At 41.6% G+C, this 25,030-nt stretch overlaps 1 protein-coding gene and 1 long non-coding RNA gene across 5 annotated transcripts in view; one reads left to right on the forward strand and one right to left on the reverse strand.

Annotated features, from left to right (window-relative positions):
- Positions 1–25,030, forward strand: part of LOC116739843 (general transcription factor II-I repeat domain-containing protein 2) — a 54,443-nt gene that overhangs the window by 26,793 nt on the left and 2,620 nt on the right. The window contains exons 5-15 of one of the 2 annotated variants that reach the window (XM_032604630.1): positions 464–647; positions 800–828; positions 2,271–2,325; positions 2,636–2,679; positions 6,248–6,325; positions 15,754–15,810; positions 18,555–18,617; positions 20,133–20,210; positions 21,138–21,221; positions 22,970–23,153; positions 23,486–23,514. In XM_032604630.1, coding sequence (XP_032460521.1) covers positions 464–647; positions 800–828; positions 2,271–2,325; positions 2,636–2,679; positions 6,248–6,325; positions 15,754–15,810; positions 18,555–18,617; positions 20,133–20,210; positions 21,138–21,221; positions 22,970–23,153; positions 23,486–23,514 — 885 coding nt within the window. The remainder of the gene's footprint in view (positions 1–463; positions 648–799; positions 829–2,270; positions 2,326–2,635; positions 2,680–6,247; positions 6,326–15,753; positions 15,811–18,554; positions 18,618–20,132; positions 20,211–21,137; positions 21,222–22,969; positions 23,154–23,485; positions 23,515–25,030) is intronic. The other variant, XM_032604631.1, reaches the window with a different exon arrangement.
- LOC116739846 lies at positions 664–23,626 on the reverse strand. 3 transcript variants are annotated; one of them, XR_004345721.1, is made up of 5 exons: positions 23,466–23,626; positions 13,414–13,557; positions 5,433–5,686; positions 3,833–4,013; positions 664–1,249 (listed from the first exon to the last, which is right to left on the reverse strand). It is a non-coding gene; the product is annotated as an uncharacterized LOC116739846 (long non-coding RNA). The 3 variants fall into 3 exon arrangements; XR_004345722.1 differs by lacking the exon at positions 23,466–23,626 and adding an exon at positions 20,457–21,142; XR_004345720.1 differs by lacking the exon at positions 23,466–23,626 and having other exon boundaries at positions 13,414–15,876.

Genomic DNA, 25,030 nt, shown 5'->3' on the forward strand with positions numbered 1-25,030 from the left:
CTACTCTTTGTTGCGGTGCACGGGCTTCTTATTGCGGTGGCTTCTCTTGTTGCGGAGCACGGGCTCTAGGCACGCGGGCTTCAGTAGTTGTGGTGCGCGGGCTTAGTTGCTCCGCGGCATGTGGGATCTTCCCGGACCAGGGCTCAAACCAATGTCCCTGCATTGGCAGGCGGATTCTTAACCACTGCGCCACCAGGGAAGCCCCTGTGATTCAATATTTTTATAGATTATGCAACCTATTATATTCTCTTATGTGAAGATTTAAAGGAAAACATTTTATACTTTTTCTTTTGGCCTTTTGGTCGGAAATTTTATTAACTTGAGATATAGAGGCATAGGACACTTTAAGCTTTTAATAAATTTCAGAACCAAATATCACCACCTGTGTTTTTGACACTAAGTGAAATTGACTATCAGGGATTTATGCTCATATTATTTAAAGACATCCTGCTGCTTCTTCTAGGCAAAGCCTTGGGGACGACAGCGATGGTGCCTGTTCCTTACGAGAAGATGCTGAGGGACCAGGCAGCCGTAGTGGTGCAGGGGCTCCCAGAAGGGGTCCCCTTTCAACATCCTGAGAACTATGACCTTGCAACCCTGAAGTGGATTTTGGAGAACAAAGCGGGGATTTCATTCCTTATCAACAGGTGATAGGCTCTACCCGCTCCTAACAGCTGATACACTGACTTAATTTCAGTTAGTTAATTCTGTCCCGTTATGTTTAGAAGTTGGTTATTCAGATGTTTAATCTGTCCGTCTTGTGTGTTCATGTCAGGTAACAGTATTGGTTTTCTTGCAGACCCTTCCTGGGTCCCGTGAGTCAGCTTGGTAAGTGACAGCTTCTCATACTTGGTGACTGCCCTTGACTGCTAAACCAGTTCTGCTTCTTAATTAAAATGCAAGTTTGGCACATTCTAAAGCTTGTTTATGCTTTGTCTTTCCTGCCTTGAGGAGGCCACCTCTGATCCCCGGGCCAGGGGTGGTGGGGATGTTCGCAGGGACTACAGCTCAGGGAAACACACATACCCAGCCTGAGAGCCGGGACGCCACCCTCCCGTCAGCTCGCATGCCGGCGAGCGCCTGCGTCCAGCCCTCGGCGGGCAGGAGATCTACCTTGTCCATGTGCACAGGACTGTGAGGCTGCTGGAGTGACTTCCTGGTCTCTGAGCACCAACCACAGGCCAGGCGTTGTGGGATTCAGGAGTGGTCTGGGCTGTGTGACCGTTCCCGTGCTTCTGAGATACATGATCTGTGAGGAGGAAAGAGACTGTTCAGAGAACCAGGGGTGACCCGTGGAGGAAATCCCTGAGAGCCCCCAGAAGGGGTTAGAATTGTATGGTCAGAAGAGCTTCCTGGAGGAGCTGGCCCCCAAGATAAGCAGGATCTCAATAGCTTGGTTCCCCCAGGAAGCCCATTCCACGTGGTCAGGCAGAAAGTTATGTGCAGGGTGTCTGAGACCATGTTTGGGAAACCAGGACCCCTCATTAGCTCCTTAACTGATGAAGGGACCAAAAAAGAAAATAGTAAGTTTACCAGGAACATTTAGAGATCCATCTATGCCCACCTCCTTATTTTCTCAGATTATTATTCTGGATCATAGTTGGAAACCTTGGGCCATAGCTGTTCATGAAAGACCAGGTCTAAAGAGGGTGTTATGCTGAGCCTATATAGGTACAGAAGCCAGGTGGCAGGGGTGGGTGGAGGGTCTGTCCACATGGACTACCTTGGGGTACAGAGGGCAATGAGACACGCCTGTGCATGGGCTACTCACAGAGCAGGTATTTCTGGAGCAGTTGTGAGTTCCTGGGGTCCCCCAGCTCACATTAAAGGAGGGACTGGAGGGTGAGGGGTGGCAGGTGACCAGGTAACTGTTGTCCCAGGTGGCTTGTATTGTCATTATAGAAATAACGGCAATAGCTGCTGCTGACACTTATTTTGTGAGAGGCACTGTTCTAAGCACTTTGCATGTATTAATTAATCCTCACCCAACCACCATTTTGAGACGAGGAAACTGAGGCACGAGGAGGCTTAGTAACCTGCCAGAGGTCGCTCCGGCACAGGTCTGCTCCTTGGCCCCCGTTGTGCCCACACAGATGGCCCAGGCCCTGGGGGCTGCTTTGAGTTGGTCTCTCCTCCGCTGCTATTCCATGATGACCTAGAGCCAGGAATTCTGTTCTCTTTGTATTCGCTTTCCCTTTATACGCCTTTGAATGTTGTCATATTTCAAGGTGCAGACAGAGGCTAGCATGTGTCTTCTTACTCATGCACAGGTGAACCTGGGTTGGTAACAGATGCTGAGAGATCAGTGACATCACCAAGTGAAAGGTAAGGGATAAATAAAAAATTAAGTCCACATCTAACCCAAATGTATTAGTTTTTAGGCTATGGAATGTCTTATTTTGTTACATATTCTTTATTCAAAAGGATGCTTGGGATTATGAGAAAATATTCATTGACACCTTTAACTTTCTTAATAATTTGTTACAACATTAAAGTTGTAGCTTTGCATTCAGTTTGATGGGGGGAGGGGAACCTATGATGGTATGGAGATCTGGGAATTAGATTCAGTGTGTCCAGATGCCTTTGGGCAGTTCTCACCCTGCCCATCTTGACCAGCATTCCCTTCTCCTTTTAGCTGTGCCCCCATCAATGTGAAGACTGAACCCATGGAAGATTCTGGTATGTACACTGATGCTTGTAGAATCAGGTGTTCAGCAGGTCATTATTTGACTCCTTTCTTTTGTTTTACTTAAAAATGGGACTTTCAGTAAACCAGGAATAGAGGGGAATTTCCTCAACTTGATAAAAGAAAATTTACAAAAAACCCACAGCTAACATCATATTTCATGCTGAGAAACTAGAATCCTTCCCACTAAGATCAGGAGCAAAGCAAGGATGTCCCCTCTCATCACTCCCTTTCAACATCATACCGAAAGTCCTAGCTAATGCAATAAGTCAAGAAAAGGAAATATAAGGTATATGGATTGGGAATGACAAACTGTCTTTAATTTGCAGATGATGTATTGGTCCATATTTGGGTAGAGAATCCCAAAGAATCAACAAGATAATGGAGATAGGTCACTAATGAACCTCAACGGGGACCTTATTTGCAGAATAATCATATTTTACTCAAATATCTAGAAAAAAAAAGCCTTCTAATTCAATAAATATTAGGTACTAAGATGTTATTAAGTAGATATATTTGTAGACAAAGTTATTATTTTAATTATATGGAAATTAGAACTTGACTGCTAAATGAGTAAAAAGTCTTGAATACACATTTGGAATATGAATTTGATTTATGAATAAAGCAGTGTTTTTATTTTTGGACATAGCTTATTTTATTGCTTTCTTACACTCTGTCATTTCTAAATGTTCTACAATAGACGTACATTACTATGACAATGTATATTGGGAAAAAAAATCCCTCTTTGATGGTGAGAGTAGTTAACCCCCATCCCTGCTCTTCCACGCCTCAAAAAAAAAAAAAAAAAGGGCATTAGAAGGAAAAATGTTAAAGGTTAAAAATAGAAAAAAAATTTTTTAACTCAAATGTTTAATCAAGGGATGGAAAAATATTGAAAGCATTAGAAGTAGAAATGTTAGAAAACCTAAAATAAGTACATAAAACTGAAACTCAAACCTCAAAAAGATAAAGATGAACACAAGCTGACTGTACGGGGTAAAACGAGAAGTTAATAATGTTTAGAAAAGCAACATAGAAATAAGAAACAGTTCCAAATGTAAAGTTAAAGTTAAATCTGAGATAATGTAAAAGAAAAATATTCAATATTAAGAAAAGATGGAGAGAGAAGGCGAAGAGAGATGTTACCTCCAGTGAAATGGAGGTCAGAGCACGAGCTTTGCTGAAGGTGTCAGATGTGGTTTATGCTTCGCTGACTCCCCAGTCCCTTGGAGCAGGAGTAGCTTGAATCCACCCTTGTCATACCCCAGGGTCACTCCTATCCACAGATAAACACGTGCTTGGTAGAAGCTCCACCTTCAACGTCAGCCTGAAAAGAGCGCCTGTCCATTGTAGTTATTCTAGGTCAAACCAACACAAGTCAACAAAAAGGAGCCAGATATTTCAGCCAACAGAATTCAGCTGTGGCGTCTTCATCCCACTTACACATGACGGGCCTTACACGCTTGCCCCTTTAAATCTTAGCCTTGGATGCGTTTCCAAGCTCAGATACATTCTGCCTGCATCTCTGTTGGTAACAGAGAATTTAAAACCCCCAAGCCACAGTCTCCTCTCAGAAACCGGGAAAACAAATGGGGTGGGAGTGAGGGGTTGTCGGCTCTCCCCGGGGGGCCCTTTCAAGGATCCGTGGCCCTACCGCCTTCCCTTCCCTCCTCACCAGCTATTGGGTGGTTGAGCGTTTCCCGCCAGCCTTAAAATAGGCCTCTTTTGTTGAGGCCTCTCTTTGGAGATGTGATTCCCTGTAAACAATCCCTAATGTGACTTTCTACCATGGATTTCATGATACGAATTGCTTCCAGGTGCCTGCAGGCTTCTGTGACCATCCATTGGCCTTATTTCCTGTGATGTTTGTGTAGCCCTTGCGGCACAGAACGGTTAAATGGTTTTAACTTCTGAATTTCCCCCCCCTCCCTCATATTTTGAGGGAAGGCTGAAGCAGTTCTGCATCCTGCACCGGCAAATCTGCTTTCAGTTGCCTGCATTGAAAAGAAATTTTTCTTTGACAGCCCAACTGTCATATATTTATCAAATGTTTGTACTTTAAAGTTTTACTATAAATTACAAAAGTCATACATATTTTAAATAAAAATTCAGTGTAGGAAGTGGTAATAAGTAGTGTAATAAGTAAAATTCCTCTTCACTCCTCCCCTCTCAAAACTCCAATCTCTCTCAAATCTCACTGCACCTCCAATTCCATCCCCATTTTAAGGGCAACAGCTCTTAACCAATTTGTGGAAATTCTTTCAGATCACTTACAGACATGTAAAAAGCTTTTTGCTTTTTTATGCACAAGTAGACCTCCATTTGTGAGCTCTCCTTTAATCTTTCCACCAGACTACCTTTCTGTCCCACTTCTGAGCAATTTCCTCAACTTGCTCAAGTGCAGTATCCATTTCACTGATATGGCCATCGGCCGTGTCCATTCTGTTCCTCAGTTTAACAAATTTTTCTTTTTTTTTTTTTTACAAATTTTTCTTTTTGACAGTCACATTTGTTAATACCCAATCTTACTATCCCTATGCCAACAGAGCTGTTAAAGGTTTTCAGAAGACTTCCCCTCCAACTTGTAAATTAACGCTGAAATGCCGAGCTAGTCACAATTTTTGTTTTTGCTTCTGTTAACTTTCACAGTTAAATTATATGTATACTTCAGTATCAGTTATCTATTGCAGTATAAAAGAGCACCCCAGAACTTAGTGGCTTCAAACAATAATTTAATCTTTCTTACAATTCTGTGTGTTGGCCAGGCCGTCCTTCTGGTCTGGGCTGGCCTCACTCCTGGGGCCGAGGCCTCGGCTGCCAGAGTTGGACCTACCTCTCCTCTTGGTCTCACATCCTCCAGGCTCATTCACATGGCAGCTCTGTTCCAAAAACAGCAGACACTGATGCACAAGCACCTTTCAAGCCTCTCCCTGCATCCCACTGGCCAAAGCAAGTCACATGGCCAGGCCCAGATTCGAAAGGTGGAGTAGCTTTCCACTTCTAGAAAATAGGAGTGGGAAAGTTACATTGCAAACAGGTGTATATACTGGGATGGAAGACATTTGTGGCTAATTTTTGCCATCTACTACACCTTTCCCTGATAAAGCCTTTTGGTTTTACCAATGTAGTTTCCCCAGGTTTTGAAATTCATTTTGTTGTAGTAAGTAAATTAAGATTATCTGTGCCAATTTGGGCCCCATTACAGCAGAATATTTGCAATACTTATATTGCATATAAATGCATGTACATATTCATCCATCTTGAAAGGGAAACTTTCCCCAAACTGGGAATTAGACCTTTCTCCTTCCCTTCTTTTCCTCCTTCCTTCCATCCATCTCTCCTCCCTTCCTTCTTTGCTTTATGTTGTTATATTATTATTTTATATTTATATTTTTATATGGATAAACCATTTGTTCCTACTGCATGAGCTACAAGTTCTTTTGCTGATGGCCGTGTTGCTGTGTTAATCCAAACAGAACCTGGAAGATATACTAACCAGTCATATCTCTGTTCGTAAGTCTAGCCTAACACATAATTTTATAATTTCCATTGCATTCAAAGGCATTTCACCGAAAGCAACAGTTATGTCAGTCAAGAAAGAATCAGAAGATCCTAATTACTATGAATATAGTATGCAAGGTAATATCATTTTATAATAATTTTCTTCTTTAGAAGTTATCTGTGATGGAAAATTTTAATTAGCACCCATCTGAAAAACAGGAAAAGAGTTGTAAAGATCCATGTACATTTACCCAGGATCTAACACACTGCCATTAGGGTAAACAATTTTACAGTCATAAAATAGATGGTATTGATACTTAGCCTGAATCCACATGATTCTAGGCATCCGTGAATGTAAAGACATTTCAGGCTGCATTTTACTAGAGTTTGTCTGTTAAATATTATTTTGTGTGTTCTAAAATATTCCCGCCTTAATTCTCTTCTGTCCAGTCTGTCCCCTAGGTTGCTGAGAAAATAGTAAGTGTTAAAAGAGATGGAGATGAGCTAAAAAATTCAAGTGCCTTTTCTTTTTTTTTTTTTTTATTAATAATTTATTTTTGGCTGCGTTGGGTCTTTGTTGCTGTGCGCAGGCTTTCTCTAGTTGCGGTGAGCGGGGGCTACTCTTCATTGCCGTGCGTGGGCTTCTCATTTCAGTGGCTTCTCTTGTTGTGAAGCACGAGCTCTAGGCACACACACACTTCAGTAGTGGTAGCACGCAGGCTCAGTAGTTGTGGCTCACGGGCTTAGTTGCTCCGCGGCATGTGGGATCTTCCCGGACCAGGGCTCAAACCCGTGTTCCCTGCACTGGAGGCGGATTCATAACCACTGAGCCACCAGGGAAGTCCATCAAGTGCCTTTTCTTAATAGTTGTTTCATTGACAGCATACAAGTTCAACAGGGAGAAGACAATTGTTACCAAATACACAAACTTTCCAAACATGGCACAGGTGGGTGCTGTGTGCAGTTAGGTGGCTTGGTTCTCTACCCAAAGACCAAAATCCTGCTGGACCCCAGCGTGATGTCAGTTTGACGATATGGTACCATCATGTCGCTGTGACTGCCGTACGGTGTTCAGATTCTTTCTCCATCTTCCAGCTCCACTGGGAATGGAGACAGAGTGCAGGACGATTTGCAGTCACATCCTCAAACATTATCGGATCGGAAATGTTTCCTACAAAATCTTAACTTTGAAAAATTTTCTGCAGCGTTACGTAGCTCTGAAACTTCCGCTAAAAATATTGTTTCAAAACATCTAAAGGCAGAGACCAGTGGAAGTTCTGTGGTAATTGCTCTGTCCTGGGCCAACCCCACCCCACCCTCATGCGCCCCCGCCTGGCCTGTCCCTTGTGACCAGTCTCCTTCCCTCTGGGCAGAGGATCTCTTTTCAATCTCTTTCAATCTGTCCACCTCTCTCCCCCACTCACACTGTCTGTGACTCCTTACCACCCGTAAAGTCCCAGTTTCCTTCCACGTTCCTACTGCTCTTTCTGGTCTCCCCTCCTATTTCATCTGCCTCCATCACCCTCCCTGGGCTCTTCAGACACACAGCTCGGTCTGTGATTCCTTGAACGTGCCCTGAATCCGCCTTCCACGGGGCTTTTATATAAGCTGATCCCTCCCTGTGACTCCCTTCCTACCCTGCAGACCGCTGAGGAGTTCCCCTGCTTCTTTCTGGGCACAGTCAGAATCTCAACTCCTGCAGGGAGCTTCCAGCGTTTAGTGTGACCTGCTGTGTTCTCTCTATGCTTTTGCCAGGACTCCCTCAGCTAGTGGCAGGAAACACAGCATCTTACTCCTGCCCTGGAGCCCCAAGCCTGGGCTTTCTACATACTGAGCACTCGAATGTGCTTGCTGAGTTGAATGTGACCCTCATGAAGAATCAGTGTAACATTTGTTTCTAAATTACTGTTGTTTTGAACAAACTACTTTTAATTAAATTACGTTTTGGCTCCCAAGAATATATTTTTGAACTTAAATGACCTTGGTGTTGATCAAATCGTGTACAGTCAGGGATAGGATACTTACAGATTCTGCTCCAAGAGGCATCAGTGGAATGAACAAGTTAGATGTACCTGCAATTGATCTATTTTAATTTTTCAGAAAGAAGTACATTATTTGAAGAAAAACATTTACATTAAATGTGTGAATTTATAATCTTTCTCCTGCTTGGCTTGGAAATGACAGAACTCTTCAAGAGATCTTTGTAGAACAGCTTCCTTCTTGATGCCAAAAAGTTCCAAATTGCCTAACATCAGGGACTCTATTCCATAGCACTGAATGTTTTTGTAACCATTTAGGTTAAATACTCACATGCTGAAGTATTGATGTCTATATCCTTTAAGTAAGGGAGATATTTTTTAATCCAAAAAGACGATCAGTGTGACTTGCTCAGAACGGCGATTGGCCCTCGGGGAGCCCCAGTGAACATGGCCCCACCAGTGCTCGGAAGCTACCCCCACCAGGACCTCATGATCCATCTGCAACACAGATCTCTCGGAAGACCTCCGACACACATTTACACGTGCACACATAACATCTTGGCCCACGGAAGTCCCATAGGTCTTCTACATGTGCAGGGACCCCATCTCCAGGGTCCCCAGAAATGAAGAATGCACAGTACAAGCTGTGCTGAGACATAGTGCACCCAGGCTTCCTTGATGCTGATGGATGTCAGAGCATCAGTACCATTCTGTTTTCTTCCTGGCTGACACTGCATGATATGGGAGAGAAGCCTTCCAGGCCCAAGGGAACATGGATACAAAAGCCCAAGATCAAGGAATTAACAGTCTTTCTCGAATCACACCACTCCGACACTGACTCTTCTGCTTCCCTTTTTCACATTTAAATCGATTACATGGAGCCCAGCTGGATAATGCAAGATAATCTTTTCTGAAGGTTAGCAATGAGCACACTTAATCCCATCTGCAACCTAATTGCCCCTTGCCATGTAACATAATCTGTTCACAGGTTTTTGGATATCTTTGTGGGGGGCAATCAGCCTATCGCAAACAAATCGAGTAACCTAGATGAAATGGACAAACTACTGAAACTGACTAAGGATAAAACACAAAATTTGAACAGTCATATAACAAGAATTTGAATTAGTAATTCAAAAACTTCCTACAAACAAAAGCACAGGACCAGGTGCCTTCACTGGTGAATTCTACCAAGTGTTTAAAGTCCTTCACGGGACTTCCCTGGTGGCACAGTGGTTAAGATTCTGCCTGCCAAGGCAGGGGACATGGGTTCGATCCCTGGTCTGGGAAAATCCCACACACCGCGGAGTAAATAAGCCTGTGCACCACAACTACTGAAACCTGCATGCCTAGAGCCCGTGCTCTGCAACAAGAGAAGCCACCCCAATGAGAAGCCCGGGCACCGCAACGAAGAGTAGACCCTGCTCACCGCAACTAGAGAAAGCCCACACGCAGCAATGAAGACCCAACGCAGCCAAAAATAAAATAAATAAATTTAAAAAATAACAAATAATAAAGTCCCTCACAAACTCTTACAAAAGATAGAGGAGGGAACACTTCTAAACTCATTCTGTTAGGCCAGTATCATCCTGATACCAAAACCAGACAAAAACAACACAAGAAAACTACAGAAATATATCGCTTATTCATAGACGTACAAACTTTTTCAATAAAATGCTAGCAAATGAATCCAGGAACATATAAAAAGGATTACACATCATGACTGTTGGGCTGCACCCCACAGGCCTGCAAGCCTTGTAGTTGCCCAGCCTCGAGACCAAAGAAAGCCCAGCGACGGAGACATCAGTGGCTTATTGGACAGGGGGATCTTACACATCTGAAGCAAAGTCCTGGAGCAACACCCCACCGTGCGGCAAACAGCAGGCAGCACGTAACCGCAACCTTCACTGCTTGGAGGAGAAGGAGGCTACCATTTATAGAGGGAATCAACATCAGGTTGGGTCATCAGTTACCAGGAACACGGCGCTCGGGCAGGGGGCAGGCATGTACCAGTTACTAACTAAGCCCTATAATTAGGAGGACTGGGTAGTCATGTGAGTGAAGCAGGGACTTGTCGAGCTGGGCATGTACAGAGAACAGAAGAGCAGCCATCTTGAATGGCCTGACCATACAATGATCAAGTGGGATTGATCCTAGGAAGGAAAGATTAGTTCAACATATGAAAATCTATCAGTGGAATAACAGCATCATGAATAAAGGACAAGACCCACATGATTATGCCCATAGATGTAGGAAAAAGGCATTTGACAAAATCTAATACCCTTTCATGATTAAAAAAAAGAAAAAAAAACACTCAAATTAGGAATCCAAGGGAACTTAACGTAATTAAGAGCATCTACAGAAAACCTACATAGCTCATGTCATACTTAATAAGACGGAAGGCTTTCCCCCTAAGACCAGGAACGAGACACTTGCCACTTCTTTTCAACATTGTACTGGAGGTCCTAGGCAAGGCAATTAGGTAAGATAAAAAAGGCATCCAGATTGGAAAGGAAGATGTAAAACTATTTCTGTTTGCAGATGACATGATCTTGTATATAGAAAATCCCAAGGAATACACACACAAATTAGAGCTAATAAATTAAGTTTAGCAAGGTTGCAGGATACAAGGTCAATATACAAAAATCAATTGTGTATCCATATGTTAGCAATCAAAAACTGAAATTTAAAAAAATTCCATTTACCACAGCATCAAAGAGAATGCAATACTTAGGAATAAATTTAACCAAAGAAGTGTAAGACTTGGACACTGAAAACTACACAACAGGGACTTCCCTGGTGGTCCAGTGGCTAAGACTCCATGCTCCCAATCCAGGGGGCCCAGGTTCGATCCCTGGTCAGGGAACTAGATCCCACATGCTGCAACTAAGAGTTCGCATGCCACAACTAAAGATCCCGCATGCCGCAACGAAGACCCAGCGCAGCCAAATAAATAAATAAATATATTTTTTTAAGTGGCTGCACTATTTTATAAAACAAACAAAAACAAAAAACTACAAAACAGTGTGGAAAGAAATTAAGGAACTAAATAAATGTAAAGACATCCTGTGTTCATGGATTGGAAAACTTTCCTACGATATATATGGAAATGCAGGGGACCCTGAAGAGCCAAAACAATCTTGAAAAAGAACGAAGTTGGAAGATGTGTACTTCCTGATTTCAAAACCTACTACAGGGCTTCCCTGGTGGCGCAGTAGTTGAGAGTCCGCCTGCTGATGCAGGGGACGCGGGTTCGTGCCCCGGTCCGGGAAGATCCCACATCCCACGTGCCGCGGAGCAGCTGGGCCCGTGGGCCATAGCCGCTGAGCCTGCGCGTCTGGAGCCTGTGCTCCGCAACGGGAGAGGCCACAGCAGCGAGAGGCCCGTGTACCGCAAAAAAAAAAAAAAAAAAACCTACTACAAAGCTGTCGGAAAAAGAACGAAGTCGGAAGATGTGTACTTCCTGATTTCAAAACCTACTACAAAGCTCTCATTATCAGTATTCCGTGGTACTGGCGTGAGGATAGACATATGAATCAATGGAATAGAATGGAGAGTACAGAAATAAACCAATATTTTTGTAGTCAGTTGATTTTCAACAAGGGTGCCCAAGACTAGTCAATGGGGAAAGAATAGTCTTTTCAAAAAATGGTACTGGAACAACTGGATATCCACCTGCAAAAAGATCAATTTGGACCTCTACCTCACACAATATAAAAAAAGATGGGGCTTTAGTGGTTGAGAGTCCGCCTGCCGACGCAGGGGACACGGGTTCGTGCCCCGGTCCGGGAAGATCCCACATGCCGCGGAGCAGCTGGGCCCGTGAGCCATGACCGCTGAGCCTGCGCGTCCGGAGCCTGTGCTCCGCAACGGGAGAGGCCACAACAGTGAGAGGCCCGCATACCGCAAAAAAAAAATAAAAATAAAAAAAATAAAAAATAAAAATGGGTGATTTGAATAGGCATTTCTCCAAAGAATATATACAAATGGCCAATGTGCATGTGGAAAGATGCTAGATTAATCACTAGAGAAATGCAAACCCAAATCACAAAATATCGCTTCATACCCACTAGGATGATGTTCGTTTAAAAGGCAGACAGGGAACTTCCCTGGTGGCACAGTGGTTAAGAATACACCTGCCAATGCAGGCAACACGGGTTCGATCCCTGGCCCGGGGAGATCCCACATGCCGCAGAGCAACTAAGCCCGTGCTCCACAACTACTGAGCCTGCGCTCTAGAGCCCACAAGCCACAACTACTGAGCCTGCGTGCCACAACTACTGAAGCCCACGCACCTAGAGCCTATGCTCTGCAACAAGATCAGCCACCACAATGAGAGGCCCGCGGACCGCAACAAAGAGTCGCCCCCCACTCACCACAACTAGAGCAAGTCCACGCGCAGCAACAAAGACCCAACACAGCCAAAAATAAATAAATAAATAAATATTTTTTTAAAAAAAGGCAGACAGTAGCAAGTGTTGGTGAAGATGCGGAGAAATTAGAATCCTCGTACATTGCTGCTGGGGATGTAAAATGGTACCGCTCCTTTTCAGAATAGTTTGGCAGTTCCTCAAAATGCTAAATGAGGAGCATATGATCCAGCGGTTCCACTCTTAGATACATATCCAATTCTACATTTTCCCAAGAGAAAATATATGTCCACACAAAAACTTATACATTATTCTTAATAGCCAAAAGGTGGACACAACCCAAGTATCCATAAGCTGATGAATGGAGAAACAAAATGTGGTCTATCCATACAACGGAATATTCTTCAGCCAGACACAAAAAGGTACATATTGTATGATTCCATTTATATGAAATGTCCAGAACAGGCAAATCCATAGAGACAGAAAGTCCATTAGTGGTTACAGAGTCTGAAGAGAGCAGGGAGTGAGGAGGGACCCCCAGTGGGCACAGGGATTCTTTTGGGGGTGATGAAAATGTTCTAGAAATAGTGATGATGGTTGTACTACCTTGTGAATATATGGAAAACCACTGAACTGTACACTTTAAAAGGATGAATTTTATGGTATGTGAATTATATCTCAGTTTTTAGAAAGCAAATTCAATGTAAGATTAACCTGTGTAATCTGTATAAAATAAAATTTGTGATTAATTTTGACTTGACTTGAAAGCACTGATTATCAGATCATTTTGAACACATTTGATACCCATTCAGTACATAGGATTTTTGTTGTCAAAACTCTAGACCAGGCATATTTTTGCTATAACTGTGAATAAATTTACCTGAGAGCCCTTGTCCTCTTGGTAAATTGATACTGGTCATCTTAGCACTCATTTCCTTTTTCAAAAATTATTATTGTGGAAATTCCCTGGCGGTCCAGTGGTTGGGACTCGGTGGTCTCACTGGCGAGGCCCTGCGTTCGATCCCTGGTCAGGGAATGAAGATCCCGCAATCCATACGGTGCAGCCAAAAGAAAAAAAAAAAATTATTATTGTGGTAGAATATACGTAACATAAAATTTGCAATTTTAACCATTTTTAAATGCACAGGTCAGTGACATTAAGTACATTCCCAGTGTTGTGTGACCATTACCACCATCCATCTCCAGAACTTTTTCATCATCACAGACAGAAACTGTCCCCACTAAGCAATAACTCCCCATTCCCTCCCTCTCAGCCCCTGGCAACCCCCATTCTACTTTCTGTCTCTATGAATTTGCCTATTCTTGGTGCCTCATATAACTGGAATCAGACAGTATTTATCCTTTTGTGACTGGATTATTTCACTAGGTGTAATGTCTTCAAGTTTCTTCCATGTTGTAGCAGGTGTCAGAATTTCATTGCCATTCACTTATTTGTAATTTTGCCTTTTTTCTTTATGGAATGGCTATGAATCCATATCTCTAACCCAAATTTGATGATGAAATTTGTGCTCCAAATTAGGTCCTTCAAAAAATTCCTCATTTGAAGTATTTCAAAGGTCTGTTCCTCCATGCCCACTTTCCAGAGCGTGTCAGTATTTTAAGTTAATCTACACTGAATTTACTGTGTGTGATATTTAGTTCTGGGGTTTTTTTTTTTTTTTTTTTACTTTTTGGAATGGAAGAGGAGGAAAAGAATGTAATCTTGATCTTGCTTAGGCTTGAACCTAACACGAGGCAATTTGTTTTTGTTTTTTTAAATTACTTACCTCAACTTCTGTTTGGTAAAGTCATGTAATGAGATTCAACATGGGTGCGTGACTTGCTTTTATATGTAAGTAATTTGATCTTTGTCACATTTGTGACTGTGTGTTACACAGGCTGACCAGTTTGATGATGCAACGTTGAAGTCACGTGTTTTTCTAGAAATGAACCAAAGATGGCCTCTGTATATTGGCCCCGAGGTGGTTTATTTTTTCACAGCAGGATGAGACCTGTCAACTCAAAATCCTGCCAGCCCCCAATTCCAGCTGCCTGTGTATGTGATATGCTGAGAAGGACACACCGTCATCTAGGCAGTGTTCTGGCTGAGAATGCAAGACCTGAGTCTTAACCATGAGGAAACGTCAGACAAACTCAAAATGAGGAACATTCTAGTGGGGAGGGGAAGGGGGGGAAGGAGGGGGCTCAAATCTTCAGAAATGGAATGCCATAAAAAACAAAGACAGACTATGGAACCATTCCAGATTAAAGGAGATGTGACAGCTAAAGACAAGACCTGACCCCCCAAACCGGATCCCCTACTGAAAGGGAAAGGCTATAATGAACATCTGGGCAACTGACAAAGTTGGAATACGAACGGTAGAATAAATAAAATTGTCTCACATGTTAAATTCTGTGAGTTTATACTGTGATCGTATAAGAGAATATCCCTATTCTAAGGAAATAGTCACGGAAGCGTTCAGAGATAAAGGTCCATAATGTATGTACCTTTCCCTCAAATGCTTCAGGAAAAAGAAGTGTATGTATATACATCTATCTCTCTATATAGACTGGGGGTGGGGGGAGGGAGAGACAAAGATTACCAACAGGGTAAATTGTTAACATCATGTTATCTGAGTAAAGGGTAGATGGATCTTCTTTGTACTATTTTATTTTTGCAACTTTTCTGTGTTTAAAACTATTTCCAAATATAAAGCTTTTTTTTAAGAGAAGACATTTATGAGACAATTGAGGAAATTTGAACAATGCCTAGCTATGAGATGATGGTAAAGAATAATTGTTCATTTGGAGGGGTCATTGCAATATCATGGTAATGTTAAAGGAAGAGACTTTACTTATGTAGCTGCCTGTAGTTATGCAATATTTGCACACTGAATTCTGGGATTTACTTTAAACTACCAGTGCTGGGTGGGGTGGGCACGGATAAAACGGGATGACGTGAGTTGATGACTGTTGGCGCTGAGGGACGGGCACATGGCTTCATGATGCCATCTCTCTGCTTTTCTGTATTTGAAATTTTTCCAAAGCACAGATAAAAACAAAGGAAAAAACGTAAAGAAAGGATCGTTTGTGTGAATTTGATATTAGGGAGTCGAAGTATTGCATGTATATTCCTGTGGGGGTCTTGAATTATTTGCATTGTTCTTAAATGATTTCTTTTTTAAAATTTGTATTTCTGCCTTGTTTGCTTTCCTTTCAGAGAGCCATCATTCTTCTGCCAGCACTGAAGTAATAGAAATGGAATTACCAGTAGAAGGTTAGAAAAATAAGGCATTTTCTCTCTCTCTCTCTTTTTTTTTTTTTTAGTTTACAGTATTTTGAAGAAAATATACCCTTTTTTTTTTTTGCGGTACGCGGGCCTCTCCCTGTTGTGGCCTCTCCCATTGCGGAGCACAGGCTCCGGACGCACAGGCTCAGCGGCCATGGCTCACGGGCCCAGCCGCTCCGCGGCATGTGGGATCTTCCCGGACCGGGGCACGAACCCGTGTCCCCTGCATTGGCAGGCGGACTCTCAACCACTGCACCACCAGGGAAGCCAAGAATATACTCTTTTAAACACACATTTGAAAATACAGAAGACAACATGCCTTCTTAGAGAACTGGCCGAGTCCTCATCCTAAGATGTCATATTAAGAACTCTGTCACTCTCTTACTCTTTTGATTTGTAAATGATTCTACTTTAAGTGCCTGGGTATAGAGGTTAAGTGGTAAGAAAACTTTGCACTGATGCCCTTTGTTACTTTATTTCATTTTGTCTTCTTGATGGGCTTGCCAAAATCTTTTGAGCAAAGTTGAATAGAATTTTAGGAAATTCTTGAATTAGAGGTAAAACTTGATATATACTTCCCTCCGTTTGTATATAAACCCTGAGCATAATATTTAAGGCCTAAACTCTTAAAGTGGTTTATGTAAGATAAAATTAATAAAGGAGATTTCCTCTGCAAACATAGAAGTATGAATGTCTTTGTCAGTTTACAGGCAAATTGATCTTGTTTTTAGGGGTTGTACATCTGTCTCAGTACCAAAATGATTTGTGTTTTTCTTTTACATCAAAAACTTTCTCCAAGGAGCCGAGTTGCAGTCATTTTCGATAGCTTTCCTGATTTAGGGAGTCTGGAGTTTTTTGTTGTAGAGGATGGTTCTTCTAGTCTCTGACCTAGAAGAATTTTGGTAGATTTTGCCAGAGAACATACTACGATAGAGTCCAGTCTTAGAATTGTTCATTCACTCATAAAATTAAATTCAAATTCATTTTGAACTTCATTGCCTTAGAACCAAGAAGACAAGCGGACTCTGTCGTTATTTAACTCCTGTTTATTTTTCTAAATTATGTCTTTTCATTGTGGTTGAAAAGAACCACATAACATACAATTTACCATCTTAACCACTGTGAAGTGTGCAGTTTGGCAGTGCTGAGTATATTTACATTGTTGGGAAGAAGATCTCCAGAACTTTTCGTCTTGCAAATCTATCCCTATTAAACAACAACTCCCCCATTTTCCCTTCTGGCAACCCCTATTCTACCTTCTGTCTCTATGAGTTTGACTACTTTGGTATCTCATATAAGTGGAATCATACGGTATTTGTCTTTTTGTGACTAGCTTATTTCACGGAGCACAATGTTCTCAGGGTTCATCCATGTTGTAGCGTGTGTCAGGATTCTTCCATTAATTTTTTGTTTCTTTTCTTTAACTCAATCTCTGACCTTCTCTGGATGTAAAGGAGGACAATTATTTTGAATTGAGTTTAAATCTGTTCCTCCCTTATGTCATTTTACTCTCCTTTGTAAAAGCCTGTTAAGGTATTGTTTGGTCATTTTTTAAATGGATGGATAGTACAATATTTGGAAAGAAGAAGACCTGTGTAGGAGTCAGTTGTAGAACGGGTGCTGAATTAGAATCAGAAAGTTTTCATGGGATGTTGGCCCTCGAAATAGTTCATATCTAAACAGATTTTTTTTATTACGATATTGTGGGAAGCCCATTTACAATAGAGCTGAATTTGTTTGATTTTTAAAACCTTTTTATTTTATGTCAGTCCTTTTATTTTTATTATTATCTATTTATTTATCTGGGGCAGGATGGGGCCACACTGCACAGCCTGTGGGATCTCAGTTCTCCAACCAGAGATTATACCCTAGGCCACGGCAGTGAGAGCCCAGAATTCTAACCACGAGGCCACCAGGGAACTCCCTAAAACCTTTTTATTTTAAAATAATTATAGATTCACAAGAAGCTGCAAGAATAGTACAGAGCAGTCCAATGTACCTTCACCTGTTTTTCCCCAAAGGTTACATCCTACATAACGATGGTACAATATCAAAACAGTTTGCATTCTAGTCTTTTGCTAACAATTAATGTAAGATTTGACAAATCTTTCTAAAATGAGCTAGAGTTAGGCGAGGTAAAGCTAGCCAGGCTTTTGTCTATACGTAGAACTTAATGTATATGTCATAATTCTTATCCACCAGAAAGCTCAATTAGGTACTTTAGGTGCCTCATATAAGTGAAATCATATGATATTTGCTTTTTTGTGATTGGCATATTTCACTGAGCACGTATATGTCGTGTACATTACATGCATCCATGTAATAATAGACCACGAATCACCTGGGGGCTGCTGGCAGGATAAGAAAGGAGCAAATGGCTTTTTTTGAATCCTAGTAATTCCCGATGACAACCACAAAACACTAGGACCACACGTATTCCATTAGCTCAAATAGAAGGATATTCTGTGTCCATCACTGCGAGTAACTTCATATTATTTGATAATATCTGAAAGTTTCTTATCTCCTCTTATCCCTTATAAGATTATCCTTTATTACCCTATTATCCTTTTTAAAATTAAAATTACCTTTATGTTTATACCTCTATGTTTAGTAAATATAAAATGTGCTTAAAATGCCGGGATAAGCGACTTTTTGGGTATAGGAGCAGTAAAATGTTGGAACATGAGAATACATAAACAACGAATGCCATTTTAGAAATTTTGTTTTTCAAGATTCTACTCAGCTTGCCCCTTCAGAAATGAGTGAGGACCCTGAAGCTGAGGTGAAAATTGAAGGTTGGTTGCCAAAAACCTCGCCACATTCACACGGCTAAGTACGGTTTTCATTTTTTCTGAAAGGGAAAAGATTGAACTCAAAGTGTGTGTACCTATGACCAGAGCAGCCCATATTCCCATCAGGTACCCAGTGCTCTAGGCTTGTCAGACAACAGAATTAGGCTGTGCAAATTAGCCCTGGCCAGAGTAGGGTCAAACTGTGCTTGGTCCAATGAGGAAAGAATGAAGCCAGAAGGAGGGGAATGAAGTGGGGAGGGGGAAACTGAAAGGGAGAGGGGAGAGGGGGAGGATGAAGGGGGAGGGGGAAATGAAGGGGGCAGGGAGGGAAGAATGAAGGCAGGGAGAATGAAGGGGGGAGAGGGGAAGAACGATGGTGTGTCTCCTTGTGTCCCTTTGAGGTCTTGCTCTTCACGTGCAGAATCTCAAACACCCAAATGGTTGGTCTTTCACAGAACACAGGGATTGAACTTCGAGTCCCTCAGAAAGGACTAGACAGGCTCATTTACATTTCCCATTTAAGTGAGCATTGCGTGTATCATTTGACCAGAAATCATGATAACGTCAACTGTGCTTTTACTATATAACCCCATCTGAGCCTTTCCCTGACTGTCTGTTAGCTCATTTCTCATAGGACATCTGCTTCCTAAGTGTCCTCTTGGACACATTCGTATGTCTTCTTTCCCACCCCCCACCTTTAAGCCGAGAATAACAGCAAAGGAAAAATTTTTTTCTTTTTTTTTTGGCTGAGTGGCATGCAGGATCTTAGTTCCCTGACTAGGGATCCAACCCCTGCCCCCTGCACTGGGAGCTTAAAGTCTTAACCACTGGACTGCCAGGGAAGTCCCAGGAAATATATATATATATATATATATATATATATATATTTTTTTTTTTTTTTTTTTTTTTTTTTTTTTTTTTTTTTGCCGTACGCGGGCCTCTCACTGTTGTGGCCTCTCCCGTTGCGGAGCACAGGCTCCAGACGCGCAGGCTCAGCGGCCATGGCTCACGGGCCCAGCTGCTCCGCGGCATGTGGGATCCTCCCGGACCGGGGCACGAACCCGTGTCCCCTGCATCGGCAGGCGGACTCTCAACCACTGCGCCACCAGGGAAGCCCCGGAAATATATTTTTAAACACCCTTCTTTTTAAATCAAATTAGACTGAAGTATCAGGGGCTATGAACTAAATAAAAGCCCTGGTGCCCTTTCTCCTTTGACATCGACATTAAACTACAGAGACTCAAACATCAATTATTGCCAAGCCAGCTAAATGTTCTCTGGAGTTTAAAAAATTTAGCCTGGCCTTCTTTTCTTTTGGCCATGCCTCCTGGCTTGCACAGTCTTAATTCCCCAACCAGGGATTGAACCCAGGCCCTGGCAGTGAAAGCGCCAAGTCCTAGTCACTGGACCGCCAGGGAATTCCCTAGTCTGGCCTTCTGATCAAAGTGGCAATTTGATAGTTTTAGAGGAGAAGTAGCCTAATGTGCTATAAGTTCTAAATTTCAATTTCTGTTTAAGGAAACACCAATTCATCCAATATTACAAATTCTGCAGCAGGTGTTGAAGATCTTAACATCGTTCAGGTGACGATTCCAGGTATGGAATTCTATCTGACTTTATCATAATTTAGATTATGTTTTTCATTTTGTTATATTTTAACCACTTTGTGACATGGGTTAGTCTCTTGGAGCTATTTTTTTTGCTAAGTTCACCCTGTCAACTAAGGAAAGACAATTCAGGAATATAAAATATGCTTCCAATTGCCGCACACTGAATATCTTGCTATATTGTACATTGTTTATCAGATATATTGCTTCTCACAGCCCTGCCCTGGTGCATTACCTGGAAAATACCCCTTAGGGCAGCCAGCTCCAAGCACTGGCTACCATTGGATTGGAACTGGCCACAGAGGTGAAATGTATTTGCTGCCCATCAATTAATCTTCTTTTCTGAATAGGTGTATATAAAACATATCTGGAGAGATACAAAAGAATCTAATAGCATAGATTCCTCCAAAGAAGGAAACTTGAGAGCTAAGATAGGGATGGAAGGGAGACATTTCATGATGTACTGTTTTATATCACCTGAATTTTGAACCACATAATCACTTTTCGTTATTCAAAATTAAATAGAATAAAAATTTCAAGTATTAAAAAATTTTCCCCCCTAATCCTAGTACATACATCTTATTCATTTTACTGGCTGTATTGCACTGGCTAGGATCTCTATTATAATGTTGAAGAGTAGGGGTGAAAGTGGACATCCTTATCTTGCATGATATTGAAAATGTTCTCTAAAGTAGTATGTCTTATATTTACATAGTCATAATTTGGAAAATTCTCTGTCATCTATAATGCCTTAAATTTACAAATTTCCAAAATGCTTAATTATTGCTAAAACTAAACTGAATGATAAGCCAGGTAAAGTGCTTTCACATGTGCTAACAGGTGTTTCCTCCAACAGCTTTTCAGGGGAGCAAATACATGAATAAACCTGGTTTGCTTGTTTTTTTAATTTTTTTAGATAATGAGAAGGAAAGATTATCAAGCATTGAAAAAATAAAACAACTAAGAGAACAAGTCAATGACCTCTTTAGCCGAAAATTTGGTACGTTTTTATATTGTTACATAACCAAATTTTATACATTTGAAATATTTCCTTCTAATTGATTACTTTATCTAAGAAATTGATCTTTCTGTGAAGGAGATGTGATCAAAATTAGTGTGTATTTTTACTGAAGAAGAACTTTTACATGGAAACACTAATTTCATAATAATAATAGCTATCTTTTGGCCAATAGGCACATGAAAAGATGCTCAACATTGCTGATTATTAGAGAAATGCAAATCAAAACCACAGTGAGGTACCACCTCACACCAGTCAGAATGGCCATCATTAAAAAGTCTACAAATAATAAATGCTGGAGAGGGTGTGGAGAAAAGGGAACCTTCCTACAGTGTTGGTGGGAATAGAAGTTCTGGTGCAGCCACTGTGGAGGACAGTATGGGGGTTCCTTAGAACACTAAAAATAGAACTACCATATGATCGTGCAATCCCACTCCTGGGCAAATATCCAGACAAAACTATAATTCAAAAAGATACATGCACCCCTATGTTCATAGCAGCGCTATTCACAATAGCCAAGACATGGAAACAACCTAAATGTCCATCGACAGATGAATGGATAAAGAAGATGTGGCATATATATATATAAAATGGAATACTACTCAGCCATAAAAAAAGAATGAAATAATGCCATTTGCAGCAATATGGATGCTAGAGATTATCATACTAAGTGAAGTAAGTCAGAAAGAGAAAGACAAATACTATATGATATCACTTATGTGGAATCTAAAATATGACACAAATGAACCTATCTACGAAACAGAAACAGAATTACGGACATAGAGAACAGACTGCTGGTTGCCAAGGAGGAGGGGGTTGGGGGAGTGATGGAGTGGGAGTTTGGAGTTAGCAGATGTAAGCTTTTATATATAGAATGGATAAACAACGTCCCCCTGTATAGCATAGAGAATTATATTCAATATCCTATGATAAACCATAATGGAAAAGAATATTAAAAAAAGAATGTAGGGCTTCCCTGGTGGTGCAGTGGTTGAGAGTCCGCTTGCCGATGCAGGGGACACGGGTTCGTGCCCCGGTCCGGGAAGATCCCACATGCTGCGGAGCAGCTAGGCCCGTGAGCCATGGCCGCTGAGCCTGCGCGTCCGGAGCCTGTGCTCTGCAACAGGAGAGGCCACAACAGTGAGAGGCCCGCGTACCACAAAAAAAATAAAAATAAAAAAAGAATGTATATATATGTATAACTGAATCACTTTGCTGTACAGCAGAAATTAACACGACATTGTAAATCAACTATACTTCAATAAAAAATTTTTTTAAATAGCTATCTTTATCAAATCATTATGTTGTACACCTAAATCTAATACAATGTTATATGTCAATTATATCTCAATTAAAAATGAATTTAAAATATTTTTAAAATAATTATAATAGCTATCTTTCACTTACTGACTTTTTACCATAGCTGAGTATTGTTTTTAGTGTCTGACTTGTGATTCATCATTTAATCCTCACAAAACCCTTTTCAGGTAGATACTATGATAATGCGTATTTCATGGGGAGAGAAACAGTCTGCTACACTACCTGTTACCAATTTCAAAATCAATAAAATTATTCATACACCCTAGCGTGGCTGGAAAATAAAGTAATGGCTGATCACCAATGTTGTTACTTGATGCGATTAATTTTAAAATCTTGACATTAAAGACAAAGCATGGTTTCGGAAAAGCCAGTGACACACAACTGGTTTTACACTCTTTGTATCATCACAGGTGAAGCGATTGGAGTGGATTTCCCTGTTAAAGTTCCCTACAGGAAGATCACCTTCAACCCTGGCTGTGTGGTCATCGATGGCATGCCCCCGGGGGTGGTATTCAAAGCCCCTGGCTACCTGGAAATCAGCTCCATGAGAAGGATCTTGGATGCCGCAGAATTTATCAAATTCACAGTCATCAGGTACGTGAGAGTCCCCTGCCTGGTCAGGAGAATGAGCTGCTGATCGTAACTTGCTCGAGGTGGAGAAGCTGGGGGGCACAGGGATGCTAACCCCAGGACGCGGGCTGTGGGTCCCTGCAGTCAAGTGCTATGTCATGCTGCCTGTCACACTCAGTTCATCGTATTCTGCTTCTGGGAGCTGTGTGTCCTCGCTCCCTTTTCTTGGTGATCGTGGGCAGCCTGTTTTAGTTTAGCCTCGCACTGACACTCACAAAAGTTTGTCAAATAGAACTAAATGGACAAGAGAGGAAGAGTGACCTCTGTTGCACTCACCAATGTCTCTTTCTCTTCAGACCACTTCCCGGCCTTGAACTCAGCAATGGTGAGTATCCTGGGGGAGAGAAGATGGTCCTAGCCCCTGCTGTGCCACGTGCGCTGTCTCAGTGGACACTCACCACCAGAAAGAGCAAAGCATGCCACTCTTTATGTGCATTTTGTTTTTCCTGCTTCTTTTAAAGCCCTTTAATTCTGTTGCTCGAGTTTTATTAGCCAGGCGTTTTTTTCTCATATAACAATTTGATGGAGCTTGCTGTGTGTGATAACATACCACATTCTTATTCAAGAGTCCTTTATGGGGTCGGCGGGGGCGGCTCATATCATAATACTGAACTACTACTCTACCTTATTTGGTAAATAGTACCTGCCTGGCCACCCCTGACCTCCCCACAGTTCAGAACCAACAGGGCCTGGCACAGCAGGACTCCCAGAACCCACTCCAGTTGACTTCTGTTCTGATTGGGCAATGTCCCAATTGTTAAATTTTTTTTTTTTTTTTTTTTTTTTTTTTTTTTTTTTGCGGTACGTGGGCCTATACACTGCTGTGGCCTCTCCCGTTGCGGAGCAACAGGCTCCGGACGCGCAGGCTCAGCGGCCATGGCTCACGGGCCCAGCTTCTCCGCAGCATGTGGGATCTTCCCAGACCAGGGCACGAACCTGTGTCCCCTGCATCGGCAGGCGGACTCTTAACCACCGCGCCACCAGGGAAGCCCCCAATTGTTAAATATTTTTAATGTCTCCCCTAAAGTCCTTGCAAGCAAGTCAAAATCCTATTGGATATTAAAGCAGAAGGTGTAACCAACAAGGACCTCCTGTATAGCACAGGGAATTATACTCATCTTGCAATAACCTATAATGGAAAAGAATCTAAAAAAGAACAGATATATATATATATACTTATATATATATGCATATGTATGTATAACTGAATCATTTTGCTGTACACCTGAAACTAATACAACATTGTAAATAAGTATATTTCAATAAAATTCTAAAAAAGTAAAGTACCTATAGAAAGAAAAAAAAGCATAACATGTAACAATGTTCCCAAGAGTCATCTAGGGAACCTCCTCATTTAAATTTGGAAACTAAAGTGTTCTTTTAAAATCCACAATTATTATTCCTAAACTCCTCTGGTTGTTAAATAGCTTTTTACGTTTTTAATAGCTTTATTGTGGCATAAATTTACATACCGTAAAATTCACTTGTGCAAACTGTACACAATCCAGTGATTTCTAGTATATTTACGGAGTTGTGCAACTATCATCACAATCTAATATCAGAATACTTCCATCCCCCCACCCGAAAGATTCCTCCTACCCATTTCTGGTCATTTCCCATTCCCACCCCCAGCCCCAGGCAGCCACTAAATTGACTGCTTGTCTCTGCCTACATTTTCTTAAAGTGAATTTTTATACCTATGTTCTTTCAAAGTAAAGCTCACCTGCGTCGTGGCCCATTTCTTTACATTGAAAACAAGTAAGTTCTGTGAGGGTCTGTGGCTATCACCGGTGTCTTTTGGGACTCACAGCAGTTCAATCATACGTCTTCTGTGCTCATTC

The sequence above is a fragment of the Phocoena sinus genome, chromosome 15 (genome assembly GCF_008692025.1).
Source record: "Phocoena sinus isolate mPhoSin1 chromosome 15, mPhoSin1.pri, whole genome shotgun sequence".
Taxonomy (NCBI): domain Eukaryota; kingdom Metazoa; phylum Chordata; class Mammalia; order Artiodactyla; family Phocoenidae; genus Phocoena; species Phocoena sinus.